The 14,590-nt window shown below is 45.5% G+C and overlaps 1 protein-coding gene across 1 annotated transcript in view; it reads right to left on the bottom strand.

Moving 5' to 3' along the window:
* APCDD1 (APC down-regulated 1) overlaps positions 1 to 5,287 on the bottom strand; it is a 45,244-nt gene extending 39,957 nt beyond the window's left edge. The window contains exon 1 of the mRNA XM_066246413.1: positions 5,096 to 5,287. Coding sequence (XP_066102510.1) covers positions 5,096 to 5,153 — 58 coding nt within the window. The 5' untranslated portion in view covers positions 5,154 to 5,287. The remainder of the gene's footprint in view (positions 1 to 5,095) is intronic.
* Positions 5,288 to 14,590: the final 9,303 nt, after the last annotated feature.

Genomic DNA, 14,590 nt, shown 5'->3' with positions numbered 1-14,590 from the left:
ATGTCAAAACATGAATAATGGTTTTCTCTGGGGAAAAGGTTTTAAATGATTCTTTTCTGGCTCATTTTGCATGTTTCTGTATTTTATACAATGTGACATGTAGTCCTTTGATAATCAGAGTGAGAAAATATTCTCAAGTTAGGACTGGTTCGATACCTAAAAACTTAAAGCAGATAAAATGAGACTGATTAGATTAAATGCAGGTAATTACTTAGCCATGAAATTGCCCTGCCCAATTAAATAAGCAGTCATTACTGTAAATGTGTGCTTTGAAGTGGATACTGCTAGATAAACTCCAGGGCAGCTTTTCATGTTTTGGAATAAAAGCACGTATGTAGCACAGACATACTGGATTTTACTAGTACACAGAAATCGGTGCTTACCAACCTCTTCTTTCTATTTCCATTATTATTATTATTATTTTTTATAAAAGCAAAGAGAGCTGCTTTGGCCAATCTTTAAAACGTGATGTCTAAAAGAATTTTCCCTTCATGAAATGTATCACGAAATCAATATTTAAAATTCCTGGCTCCATCTAACTTTAGTTGAGCACGAAGTAATTCTCTCTGTGTTTTTATTCTAATGCCATGGTCCCCAAACACTGGGGTTGAACCACTGAGTGCTAAAGTTGCATGATGGGTTTGCAGCTGGCTGCTGCAGTCACATTCATGCTTTTCAGCACAGCTGTGTGCATGTGTGGTGTGTGCATGTGCTAACTGTGTGCACGGTGTGTTTGTGCATGTCTGTGGTGTGTGTGCATGCATGCTAGGAGTCCCAGCAGGGAAAAGACTGCAGTCAACCATAGGGTGACATCATCCTCCCAGCTCTGGGGCTCTGCAATAGCTTTTTTTCTTAACCTCTAGATATTCTTCAGGACTCTTCAGGCTCCTCCTTACAACCCCTATCCCTGGCAAGCAGCGACACCTGGCACGAAGTCAGTTCTAATAAATGTACCTGTTGAATGAATGGTTAGTGAATGAATGAATCTGGAAAACCCTATAGAACAAAATACTGTTAATTGTTTTGGAGTGACACCATATTCTTTTTCAAACCTAAATACTGATCATGTGACTTTCCAGAATAATTTTATTCCCCAACTGGAGAGAACTAAACAACTTGTACATGTAAAATCTTGACACAGTGAGAAGTCACACTTGGAGAATGGCAGGTTTTTTACTGAGGTTTTCTCTGTAATCACTTCGACTCTACTGGCAGTTTATTGACATGTCCTGCTATGCAAGCTTTCAATAGAGTACATAATCCCTAATTTATCTTTTTATGTTTCTAGTTCTAACGTTTTATGCTTCTCTTTAATTGATTATATAAAGTTATCAGTCTGTCCCTAAACAGTGTGTAATTATAGTCTTATTATCCACTCATTTTTAGTGCTTTTCTCATTTAGAGAGAAAAAGAATAAACATGGTGATCATAGATCTGCTTAGCCACATGTTTAAAGCAACTCAATTTATTTCACAAAATAACATTAACATCTGTCCAAGAACCTTGCCCCATTATGAACAGATGAGTCATATTTCTTTTCAACATTTCATTTTATGACTGAGGAGGAAACGGTATGAAAAAGACAATGTTTTCTTGTTTATAAGAACTCTCTTCCGTAAAATGGTATTTCAATGATTCTTCTTTTATCCTACTCAGAATATTTCCTCACATTTTGTTGGTTAAGCTATCATTCAGTAATATACACAGTTTTTAAATATTTTGATAGAATAGATGCTCGAATGAAAGGGAAGAGCTCAAAACTGTCTTCACCTTTCAGAAAAGTAAATGAACAAAAGTGAACAGCACTGGGGAATAAGAACATCTCTCTCAACATCAGCTCCAAAACTTAAAATCAAAGAGACGTTAGTTAGCACTTTGCTGTGCATTTAAGCACTACTGATTTTGGAATACCTCGTGCCGATCTGTGTTTTTAGAGCTGAATGATTTTTGCAGCTTTTCCTCTAAGCAAAGAAAACAGTGATAATGGACATCTTCCAGCTGCATACCTTCATAACGTCCAATAGGTTTTATCTGGATTAGGAAATGCGACTGTTTTCAGAGTTGCGGGAGAGGACAGTACCAATGACATATATATTTTTTATGCCATTAAATTTTAAATTTGAGTTTTGCACTGCATTTCCATCTTTAAAAAAATAGCAAAAGTAAACAATGGACTTGAGTCTTGCCGGAACTTAATGTATTCACTAACAGGACCTAAAGGTGATTTGTAACTTGCGATTAGTTGAAATAAAAGTAACCAAAAATCTGGACAAAAATTGTACGCCCAACATAAGGCATCCTCACAAAGAATCTTCATGAAGGTCTTGTACATTTTTTAATCATATTAATGTGACTTATCAGTGTAACAAAAAATCTGTGTCTGAAACGTAACTGTTTGTCACAAGTACATTTATAATCACAGAAAGTGTGCTTTTACCTACTAATCACTACCATTAATAGACAGATGGTGTTCTATGGTTAGCAAAATAAAACGCTTATTTATCAGGGAAAAAAAATCCTTCAACTATCCTAAGGAGATTTCAGGTAATTTCTTTCAGACTTACAGCATCTATTACAATATATGATCAAGTGCCATCTGTTACTACTGAATTTTAAAATGCTTGTAAAACCCCTTCCTATAGAGTACAACACAGCCACTCTCTTGGGTTAGTTTAACACCCATTTTCTATTAAAACTACTTCAGTCAAGTAAAATTCAGGCAAAAAATAAATAAATAAATAAAAGGGAAGGGAGAATACCCAATTCTTTACTGGTGTCTTTCTTACATTATCCAAATGAATTATGACAAGCCTTTCTTAAATCACGAGGATTTATACAGTGAACAAATAGTCCCTGTGTCTTTTCTTCCCTCCAGTTGGATATTCCTTACAAGGATCTAAGTAGATCTTCGGGACACTTGAGTGCTACTTTGTCATCGCAGATTCACTTTGAAACAGGATAACTTTTCGCAGGGTTATCCAGGTCATCCAATTACACTTTGCAAACCTTTGTTTTTAATCTTTTATCCTCTTTGATATACACACACACACACACACAGTGTGAGCACACGTGCACACACAAGCCTACTGGGTCTAGCCCCACAGTCCTCCCATTTATCATTCAGGGCATGGGCTGCCCCTCCATTCTCTCTCCCCCCGGCCCAGCCTGTTCTCCAGGCAGAAGGCACAGCTGGGTCTGGGTAATCCCTGATCCAAAGGAGTTCAGGCCAAGTCACATCTGAATTTAGAGATTTGGGGCTATATCCAGACCTCACTAGGGACACACTTGAGCTCTTGTTACCTGCCAGCTATTAAAATCCCAGCTGGGACTAGAGGGGTAGGAAGTCTAATTACAACCCCCACCTCTCAAGGAAGGGAGAAGAATCTCAGTACAAACTGGCCCAGGCTGCATCTCTGAGGATTGCTTTTATTGTCCAAAAGTCAATGGTTTTATGCAAAAAAAAAAAAAAAAAAAATCTGTTTTTGCCAAATTTCAAGTAATTTTTCATTTTAAAGTCATTTGACCATACTGTCTTTTTTTCTTTACAGATATTACGACAGGTTTTTTGTAAGGAGGAGCAGTTTCCTCTGTTTCATCTCTCTTGCTCTCTTTTTTCTGGTGTGTGTGGCAGCTGCTGTTTGATCTGTTCATTGGCTCTGATTTGTTTCATGTTTCAGCCAAAGATTAAAACTACTCTGTAATTCTAAGCAGATGGGCCTAGGAGTGCAACCCTATAATTATACCTTCTCTCTTTGGCCCTCGAATTGCAAGCCTTCCACCCTGACTTTTAAAGTCTGGGATCACTAGAGTTCAGAATACACACCTTGGCAATCAGGCGGGTCTGGCCCAGCCCAACATGTTTGCAAGGTCTGTGTGGCTGTGCTGCCCAAGCCCCCTGCCTAAAGCAGGACTACAAAACAAAACAGCCAACAAAATAGCCATGTACAGCTTGCAGGTTAACCTTCCTCAATCTTCTGCGATGGCCATAGCCTGATCTTCAGGGCTAACTACAAAGCATTCTGAAGCTCCCCAATCAGCTGCAGATCCTACTCAGAAATGTCGAGATTACCTGGAGGGTAATCTGATCTGCAGAGATGTGGGTTGACTGTGGTAGGTACTGAGGAAGCAGAGCCACACTCCTGGTGGAGGCTCCCAGTGGAGACACTTGGCTGAAGTCAGGTGTCCACCATTAAGGAAAGTTCGCTCAGGACATCAGAATGGGCTCCATATGTTCTGCCACCGCCTGTCCAGATGATGAACATCAATCTAGCACAAAATCTGCCTTGGCAACTCCCAGGCAATTGCTTTGATTTTCTCAGGGCAATTCCCAGAACTCTTCTAAACTATGGATGTTCTCTGTGTGTTTACTAGATCTCCTAAGAAAATGTAGCACATGCAGCACAGAGACAAAATGATCAAGCAACGGCTTGAGGAAAATAAGGCATCAAGTTCAAGAGAACTTAGGTGACTGGTTTTAATTATTACACCGTGGCTATTAGGAATCCCTTGCTTCTTGTAACTGCACCCAGTCTACTTGGGAGAAGACCCCATCACCACCCTTTCAAAAAACACTAGTCCTAGGAAAGGCACACAGATACACTCGCGTGCTGTTCTTCTGCTCAAATAATCGTAGTTTCTCTTTCAGTCTCATAAAAGCTTGGACCACATCAAGAGCTCCTCCTGCGCTGAGACTTTGGAACCAGGACCGCAAAGCCTGTGATTTCATGAGTCTACAGTTTGAAAACCTAACAGTGGATAAAACTTTTCCCTAGGACTTGAGGCAATGGATTCAGGAGATAAAAGTTGTGTGTGACATTTGTAACCTTCCTGAAAGAAAACTCCAGCAGCCAAAGAGGTCCGGGCGCTGCCAGGGGAGAGGAGCTCAGAGCCTAGGCAACGCCAGCCCCTCGTCGAGAGCGGAGCGGGAGGAAGCGGGAGCTGCTCGGCGGGCGGGGACGGGAGCGCCGCGACCGAGACGGGCTCCGCGGGAGCTCTCTGCCGCTCCCGGGGCTCCCGGGGCTCCCGCCCCCCGGCTCCGGCTCCGGCTCCCGCTCCGGCGGGCAGCCAGTCGCCGCCACCCCCGCCTCGGACTCACCGTGAAGCAGCAGGGCCGGGAACAGGTATGTGAGCAGGAGGCGGCACAGACAGGACATCTCCGGTCCTCCTCCGGGACCTCCCGCGCGCCTGGAACCGCTCGAGCCGCGAGCCGTCCGGGGCCCCTGCTCCCCGGGAAGCGCCGCGGCGCCGCGCGCGCGCTGCTCTCCCGCCTCCAGCCTGGGGCCACACGGCGAGGCGTCGGCGCGAGCAGGGCGAGTGCTCCGGCGCGGGGACACGGGGGCGGGACGCTCCTCGGCCCCAGCCCGTGTGCGGCCGGGCCAGGCCGGCGATCAGACGGCCGCGGCGCGGGGCCCCATCCCCGGGGGGCGCGGCACGGGGGCCGCGGGGCGCGCGCTCCCTCGGCGCCGGGGGGCCCCGCGCGCCCGGCCTGTCCCTCTGCGCGCTGCGGCTCTCTCTGCGCCCGGACCCGCCGCGTCCCGTCCCGGTCGCCGCCGCCGCCGCAGCGCGCGCCCCACGGAGCTGCTGTGGCCGCCGCCGCCGCCGCAGCTGCAGCGTCTCTTCATATTTCCAGAGCGCCGCCGGCGGGGCGGCCGGGCCGCGAGGCGGAGGAGGGGCTGGGGGAGGGACCGGGGAGGCGACGCCGCGCCACCGCCCCCGGGCCGCCGCGGGGGATGGGGGCGCGGGGACTTGAAAGGGCGTGTCGGGCGCCGCCTCTCGCAGCTCTCGCCTCCCTCTCCACCCCCTTTCCCTCCGCCGCCACCCCCTCCGCGGCTCCCCTCCTGCCTCTGCTCCCCCCGCCGCCCTCCCCGGCCGCCCACTTCCCTCCACCCTTGCCCTTCCCCTCCTCGCTGCTAGCACCCTCTCCCGAAAGTCCCCCCTTTCTCTTGCCCCAGGCTCTGCGCAGCCTTCTCCTCCTCCCCAGCTGCCCACTCCGTGGGAGCTTCTTTCTTCGAAGGGCTTACAGCCCTTGGCACCGCCGGCAGGGAAAGAAAACATGCCCTTTAGCTCCCTGCCTCCACCCGGGGTAACTTGGGACCTTTTCTCTCCCCTCGACAGGGGTGGATGCCCCATTTGTGAAAGGTGTTCCAAAGGATGGACGGGGGGGGGGCGCTGGGAGGCTGGGGGTCTCACTTGAGGTCTGAGAAAAATGGGTTTGTAGAGATTGGTGTGTGTGTGTGTGTGTGTGTGTGTGTGAGAGAGAGAGAGAGAGAGAGAGAGAGAGAGAGGGAGAGAGAGAGAGGGAGAGAGAGATGGGATAGAAGATAGAAGAGAAAAGAAGAGGAGAAAAGAGAAGAGTTGAGGCCTGGAAAGTTGCTCAGGGTGGGGGCGCTGCAGTGCCCCCCATAGGTTAGTGCCTGGGCTCCTCTGCTGCGCGTGAGAGCCCTCACAGGTCCCAGTCTGGGAAGGGAATGGTGTAGGCAGCAGGAGCTCTTTCCCTTCCTCCATCCTTCCGGGAAGCAAATTACCTGTTGAAACAAAGGAGAAATGTTAGAGGAAGACTCCCTGTCAGTCCCCAAGAAAGTGCACCCAGGCCCCTTCTGTGAGTCTTCTCTTCCAGGCCAAGTCTTGATTTTTATTTATGTTCTGTGGGTCTGTGGGTGTATGTTCAGTTTTGCATTGGGTTTTACAACCCAAAGGCAGAAACAACTTCCACTCTCTTAATTCCCCAGGACTCAAACAAGCTGCTTTCCATACATAAGTGGTGGCCCCCATGCTGGCCTGAAGTGCCCTGGACTCTAATTTATCTGGAGGTCTATCTTCTGCCAGGAAGATCCTCCAGCCATTCTGTGACCACCAGGTAGAGGCTTTTTCAGTTACCTAGGCTAATGTCACCACCTCCTCTCTAGGCTGAGGAGCAGCCACAGGACCACATGGAATCAAAAGAACATTTCTTGACTCAATTGTACTGGTGTTATTTATAAATAAAAACACTTAAGAAAAACGATGCCTGACTTCCCAAGAGAGTCTTTTGCCACTTTAAACAAAGTAGTAATTAAACTTGTGCTTTTAGTCTTTCAAAAGTAGTGGGTCCTAAGCATCGGTGTGAAACTTAGTAAAATAGATGAGAATACATTTGACAGTTTTCACTTTTTTAATTTTCTGAGAAAGCCACGGATCCATTGATGCCATGGAGCTGATACTGTTTGATGTGCTTTAATTTTTATCACCGTCATTATCATCTTTCCACCTTTAATATGAGGATCATAACTCATGCCACCTGCCTAGCTCACAAGGATGTTGTGAGGATTAAAGTGTTAGTATTTGCAAATCTTGAAGATGAAAGACTCCCTGCATGTGAGGAAAAGGAAGGTTGTTACAATAATGCCTGTGATCAGGAGCTATCTTTTTATGTTGGGCTTGCTCTTCAAGCATCTCTGTAGGTCAACGTTGTTCCTTATGGCTTCAATGTCCTTGTTTGTCTCTGTTTCGAGGTTTGGGTAGCAGATGATGACTCATGAGTTTGAATGTTGCCCAAGGATCAATCGAGCTTAAAGCAGGAACTTGATTTCCTCGAGAATGTGGGGCAGTTGAAAATGATGTAAACAGCACTTTTGGCTGCTTATGCAGAACATTAGCCTCGTCACCAAGCACACAGCAAGGCAAGGTCTAGCTTTTCTAGGCCTTTTAGTCATTTGATGCCTTCTAGTCCATCGGGGTACGTTTGAAAGAAGCAAACAACATTAGAAAGTGTTAGAGATGGTATGTTTATGTATAAGCAACTGGGTTGATAGTAATTGAGAAATGTAAGGTCATTTATCACATTAGCGGAACAATTAGATAATACATTTACTTAAATAATTATTTGATTCAGTCATTTTAAAAAAAGAAGAAGAAGAAGAAAACCAGCAGTCCAGCCGTAATTTGTGTCATCCTGACAGTCAAGTTGATTCAATTTTTGTTTTTTCAACTGGTTTCACTGGTGTGGTATAAACACAGCCTAGATGATGTCACCAGTTTCAAATTTCTTTTGCCAGTTTATTTTCCACATGTAGTGTCATTAGATTTAAGTTCTTGACCTTCAACATAACATCTTGCCAGGGGTGCTACTCCCAGATACAACCCCATCGCCTTCTGCCTGTCTACCAGGTGCACACTATAGTTAAAGGGTTCACTTTCTGCAGGACTTTTCACTCTCACTGTTAGTGTACTGCAGGAGAATAATGGGAAAAAATACACTGTAAGTTGTCTTAGAGTGCTTGTATGTGGATATATGCTTTGAATAATAAAATTGAGAGGAAGGCATTTCCAGGAATGGGATTGTGAGTTCCAACTCAGAATCTGGCCACCTGAAACCCTTACAGAGAATCTCCTCGGACCACTTATAAGAACCAAGCATTGAGCAGGAGTGTGTGTAGCCAGTCCCTGGTTGTAGCAGAAGAGTTCCTGACCAAGGCAGCTGGACAGAATTCCCTTAACATCAATAAGTAAGTATGTTAGAATATTCAGAGCTGCCCACAAACAACTCTTATCACATTGATGTGGAAGAAGAAGCTCAAAGGGGCCGAGTTCTCCGCCACATAGCACATCACAGGCACACTTGGAATCCCCGTGACTGTTCCGTCACCAGCTCACAAGACCTCTCACATGTTTACCAGGTGGTCCCTTCCCATGAGCCCTGCTGGTCTTAACAAACAGCCTCAATAATTGGCTCAGTCTCTGAGTCAGAGCCAGTTTTGCTCTTCCACAGGCATTCTGAATCACGGGCAGATTTTCTGGTATGTCTGCATGGGGCGCAGAGCTTGAGTGATGACCTCGGATTGATTTTCTTAGGAAAGTGTCTCAATCTTCAGTGAACACAGAGTGGTAGAGAGCTCCAATACATTGTTATGCTGGGGAGACACGAGGACCAGTGTCCTTAAAAACAGGTTACAATTTGGTTTCCTAATGCAGTCCTTGTGAAAGCTAATCTGAAGGTGTACCATCACACAGATCATCTGGAATTTCAGAGGCCAGGTCTTTCGGGCCTTGAGGAAATGATAGTATTAAGAAGGGTCAGAAGGGATGAAAGCCTTAATTTCAAATCATGCTCAACTAACTATGTGTATGGATGAAAACATTTTACTACCTCTGCATCCTCAGAGGCTGGGATATGGCAACTGGAATAAATGGACTTTTCTGGAAAGTTGCTAGATGTCAGTACAAGCCCAAGACCTAGGGTAGTTCCTCTAGACCAGGAGTAGTCAACCTTTTTATACCTACCACCCACTTTTGTATCTCTGTTAGTAGTAAAATTTTCTCACCGCCCACCGGTTCCACAGTAATGGTGATTTATAAAGTAGGGGAAGTAGCTTTACTTTATAAAATTTATAAAGCAGAGTTATAGCAAGTTAAAGCATATAATAATAATTACTTACCAAGTACTTTATGTTGGATTTTCGCTAAATTTGGCAGAATAAATCTTTATAAAACAACTTACTATAGTTAAATCTATCTTTTTATTTATACTTTGGTTGCTCCGCTACCGCCCACCATGAAAGCTGGAACACCCACTCGTGGGCGGTAGGGACCAGGTTGACTACCACTGCTCTAGACTGTAAACATCTGGAGGACAGGAGTGGTGCTTAATCACCTCCATACTCCTTTCAGCGCCTATTTTCAAAATACAAAAACACCCATGCCAGTATTCTCAGTATTTTGCCCACAGCAAGACTTTAATAAATGGTAAAGACAGTAAATTGAAAACAATCTTACAGCTCTTCCTCAGAGGCAGAGCTCATAAAATTACCCTGAGGAGTCTTTAGGAAGGGGCATACTTCTGCGTTATATTTTTAAAAACATGTTAATTAGAACAAACTCTATTTGGAAAATAAAACGTCGTTTTAGATGTATCTTTGAGTGGCATAGTCTTCTGAACTTATGAAAGTAAAGATTGCATTGCATTTTAAATTCACGGAGGATATCAGAGAAAACAAATAAAATGTAAGCTCAGGCCCTGGCCGGTCGGCTCAGTGGTAGAGCGTCGGCCTGGCGTGTGGAAGTCCTGGGCTCGATTCCCGGCCAGGGCACACAGGAGAGGCGCCCATCTGCTTCTCCACCCCTTCCCCTCTCCTTCATCTCTGTCTCTCTCTTCCCCTCCTGCAGCCGAGGCTCTATTGGAGCAAAAGATGGCCCGGGCGCTGGGGATGGCTCCTTGGCCTCTGCCCCAGGCGCTAGAGTGGCTCTGGTCGCGACAGAGCGAATCCCCGGATGGGCAGAGCATCGCCCCCTGGTGGGCATGCCTGGTGGATCCCAGTCAGGCGCATGCGGGAGTCTGTCTGACTGCCTCCGGTTTCCAGCTTCAGAAAAAACAAAAAACAAACAAAAAAAAATACAAAAAAAAATGTAAGCTCAGCATTCATTTGTTAGTTCATTCATTCATTCATTCATTCATCCAACCAACATATACTGTGTATCAGGTATACATGTGCAACCATCCAAAACTAAAGACAGCTATGTCTGAGGGTGATTTAGGTTAACCATCTGCTCACCCTCTGCCACAGGTCTGTTAGAGGGGCTGATGAGAAGACTTATCGCTGGAGGAAAATTCAAGCAGGAGGTGAAACATTTTTGTCTGTACTTTCATGTGACTGTCATAAAATTCTTCCTTGTAGTGCCGGTTGCCATGTATATCCAGCTGCTTTATCTGTATAACTAGATTATTTGGCTCTTTGAGGGTGGGAAGAAAATTGGGTATTATGTTCACATCTCCCTCCAGCCCCTTCACAAGTCGTTCCATAATGGGCATTTGTTGGGCTAGTAGATGAGGCAGGATAAGATCAGACCATCAAGAAAGAGTCTTTATGAGGCCAGCACCACCCAAAGCCACTGCAGCACACAACTACAGACACAGGAAGACACAAAAACACTGGTATTCAATCCGAGCACGCCCTGGGCTGTTACAGTACACATAGCAACGCTCAAACATGTTGACAAGTGAGGAGCAGTATGCCACATTTGTTAAAGAGCCAGACGCACCAGGCTCAAGCCTCTCAGCTGGAGGACCTTAGGCATGTTACCTAACACAGCTATCAAATGAGAGGGAGGAGGATGTACTACGTGCAGTCAAGCACTATGTAAATGTACCCTAAAAAATAACTCACTAATAGTGATGACTTTAGACTTGACCATACATTCTCAACATTGGTGAAATTGCCTCCAAGGAAAAAAAATTGATACTGGGGGGGGGGGGCTCCAAAAAAATCATGAAAAGGAGTTTAAGAAACACCGTACTAGAGGAATAACATATAAGATTAGTCTTATTATAATTAATCATATATTAAATATTTATAATAACAATTTCTTTAATTCACTGGATAGATTTTTATTATATAAAATCAAATATGTTTTATTTTATGTGACTAGCATCCTAACATAATATCACATTCAATATTATTATCTTTGCTTTAGATACTTCAATATACTAGTCTCTCTTTACAGATAAGAAAGCTAAGACCAAAGAGTCAGTGGTTTGTCTGGAAATCGTACAACTTATATGATAGAATCAGTAGGTTTTCTAATTCCCAGGAAGGTGCTATTTTCAGCACCAAGGTTGTGCAAAAAAAATATTTTTACCTCTTAGAAGTAGAATATTGATTTTGATATGTTTTGAGACATTCAAGCTAAAATGCTGTGTAGGCTATTTGGACTTTTATTATAGTTAAGACCTGAAGGTGTGTTGTGTCATCACTATCTTATATGGAAAATGTCCAAGCAGTTTAGTTTTTAGAATAGATTATTGCAGGCCCTGGCCAGTTGGCTCAGCGGTAGAGCGTCGGCCTAGCATGCGGAGGACCCAGGTTCGATTCCCGGCCAGGGCACACAGGAGAAGTGCCCATTTGCTTCTCCACCCCTCTGCCGCGCCTTCCTCTCTGTCTCTCTCTTCCCCTCCTGCAGCCAAGGCTCCATTGGAGCAAAGATGGCCCGGGCGCTGGGGATGGCTCTGTGGCCTCTGCCTCAGGCGCTAGAGTGGCTCTGGTCACAACATGGCGACGCCCAGGATGGGCAGAGCATCGCCCCCTGGTGGGCAGAGCGTCACCCCATGGTGGGCGTGCCGGGTGGATCCCGGTCGGGCGCATGCGGGAGGCTGTCTGACTGTCTCTCCCTGTTTCCAGCTTCAGAAAAATGCAAAAAAAAAAAAAAAGGATAGATTATTGCAAATAAAATACGAGGGTGGATCAGATAGTCACTAAAATGCTGGCTGCTGGCTGCTGTGGGCCCGAGCTTTGCAGTGCAGGACCTGGCTAGCCCTTTCAGAACATACACGCCTGAAAGATCATGTTTTGGCTTGTGCATATTCAGAGCAACGAGCTGAGTAGACATGGCCATGTGCAAACACATTTCATCCACCTTAAACTTTAGGTCCCTAAAACAGAGCTGAGATTAAACAAAATAATCCTCTGGGCCACCAAATTCAAAGTCACGGACTCCATAGCAATACTTCATCTCCAAGTTTTTGTTAACACTTTGTAATTCACAAAAGGCTTTCGAATGCCTGTTCTCTTTTGGTCTTCATGCACTTTTGTGAAGGGCAGATGACAACCAGGGCTGTTCTGATTCAGAGATGCAAGCTGGAGGTTGGAGAGGTTTACACTGTCTCCACACGATCTCCTCAAGACACATAATACTGCACAATTCCGTGTGTCCGGGTGCTAGCAATGTGTGCTTTATTCGTATGGATGCACCTCGGGCCCTAACTTAGAATCACTTATATTTTTTTTATACAGAAACTTGGTGTTTTTACCGCCTCTATCTATAGGCAGACAGTAGGGGGGAAATCTTTATAAATTGACACAAACACTAAAAAAGCACCAGAGTTCAATTGAAAATAAATTAACCATATCAATCAAGGAAAACTTCACGTGCATACGTAGATTATTGTCTCACATTTTGTCTCTAGAATCATTTATATGCTTTAGCTAATACCAACATTAGGAGCTATCCCCAAACTCTCAAGCGATTAGAATTTTCCTGCAATGGACCCATTGAGTCCAATGGATAGCTGCACATATGCTGGGAAAATTATGCGGGGAAATATACAAGGAAGTGAGAAACTGGATCAAGTGCACCAGCCTAGCTCATGGAACAAGAGTCAACATAATGGAAGGTCATCCGGAACAGAAGGGCCAGCTTGTGTAGGAGGGATTCTCTGGGTGTAAGAGTCTAATGCTGACCAGCTGTCTGATCCCGTGTCAATGGGGATGGCCATACAGCTGTGGGACAGAATGGCACTGCTGTGAGTGAGGGTGGCTCACAGTCACCAACACACCTGGTGCCCGCAGATGCTCCGGAGATGGAGCAGGTGGTCAAGCTGTACTGTCGGGCTGTTGGCATTTAGGACACACCTCACTCCTTTCATCTTGGAAGCTGAAAAGGGCGGAGCTACTCCAAAGTAGTCAGAAGTTAAACAACTGACCATAAAGTAGATGGGAGAAAAGCCAATCAGAGACTCTTAAACTCGGGACGGGGAGACTAGCTGTGATGAGTGGCAAAGAGCTTGGGTTTCAGCCAGAGGGCTCTGACTATGAGGGGACTGAGGCCACCTGAAGTCAGACTTGCCCACAGTCACACGTGCTGTAGGCTGGGTCTGGAGCTGGGCAGATACCCGGTTCGTCATCTCATTGTATAGCATCTTCCCCTCACAAATCTGTATTTTCTCTCATAGTGACTAAAAATTTGGGAAGCAGAACCTTATGAGGCACGATGTTTGTTAAATTAATTGTACTTTGGATTTCCTCTTAAGTGCATGTCTGCATCACTCATTCTTCTCCCATTGCATCAGCCTGGCTTTGCTGCTCTGGAGATGTGTTCGGTTCTTCTGTCCCGAAACTCAAGTATCTTCCACTTCACAGCAAGTTCGCGGTTCATAGTCACTATCCGAGTGTCTAACATTGTGAAGCTCATCCACTGAACCTGATAAGTAACACGATTCTTCTCTGTCTCCGTGGTACCGGCTGATTCCCTCGGGCCCCTCTTTACAGTCTAGCCCTTGCGGTTCTGTGAGGGTGAGTACTTCGGGGAGAAGTACTCCTGAACGGTCACTGCAGAGCGGGTCTGGGGAGAGATGGCCAAAGGACAGAAATTAGAGGCTACATTCTGATGCATATTCTGCCATACCTTCCCAGGTAATCAGCCACATCTTTCCCGCATTTTAGTGCAGAATGAAATACGAAAGACATTGTCCCTGTTGTTGCACAGTTGGAAATGCTGAGGAAGTTAGGCCTCGCAGCTCCCCTAGAGCAGTGGTCCCCAACCTTTTTTGGGCCACGGACCGGTTTAATGTCAGAAAATATTTTCACGGACCAGCCTTTAGGGTGGGATGGATAAATGTATCACGTGACCGAGACAAGCATCAAGAGTGAGTCTTAGATGGATGCAACAGAGGGAATCTGGTCATTTTTTTAAAAAATAAAACATTGTTCAGACTTAAATATAAGTAAGACGGAAATAATGTAAGTTATTTATTCTTTCTCTACAGACCAGTACCAAATGGCCCACGGACCGGTACTGGTCCGTGGCCCGGGGGTTGGGGACCACTGCCCTAGAACATGGCAGA

Source organism: Saccopteryx bilineata, chromosome 11, assembly GCF_036850765.1.
Source record: "Saccopteryx bilineata isolate mSacBil1 chromosome 11, mSacBil1_pri_phased_curated, whole genome shotgun sequence".
In the NCBI taxonomy this organism is placed as follows: domain Eukaryota; kingdom Metazoa; phylum Chordata; class Mammalia; order Chiroptera; family Emballonuridae; genus Saccopteryx; species Saccopteryx bilineata.
This window is presented reverse-complemented; position numbering and strand designations above follow the sequence as displayed.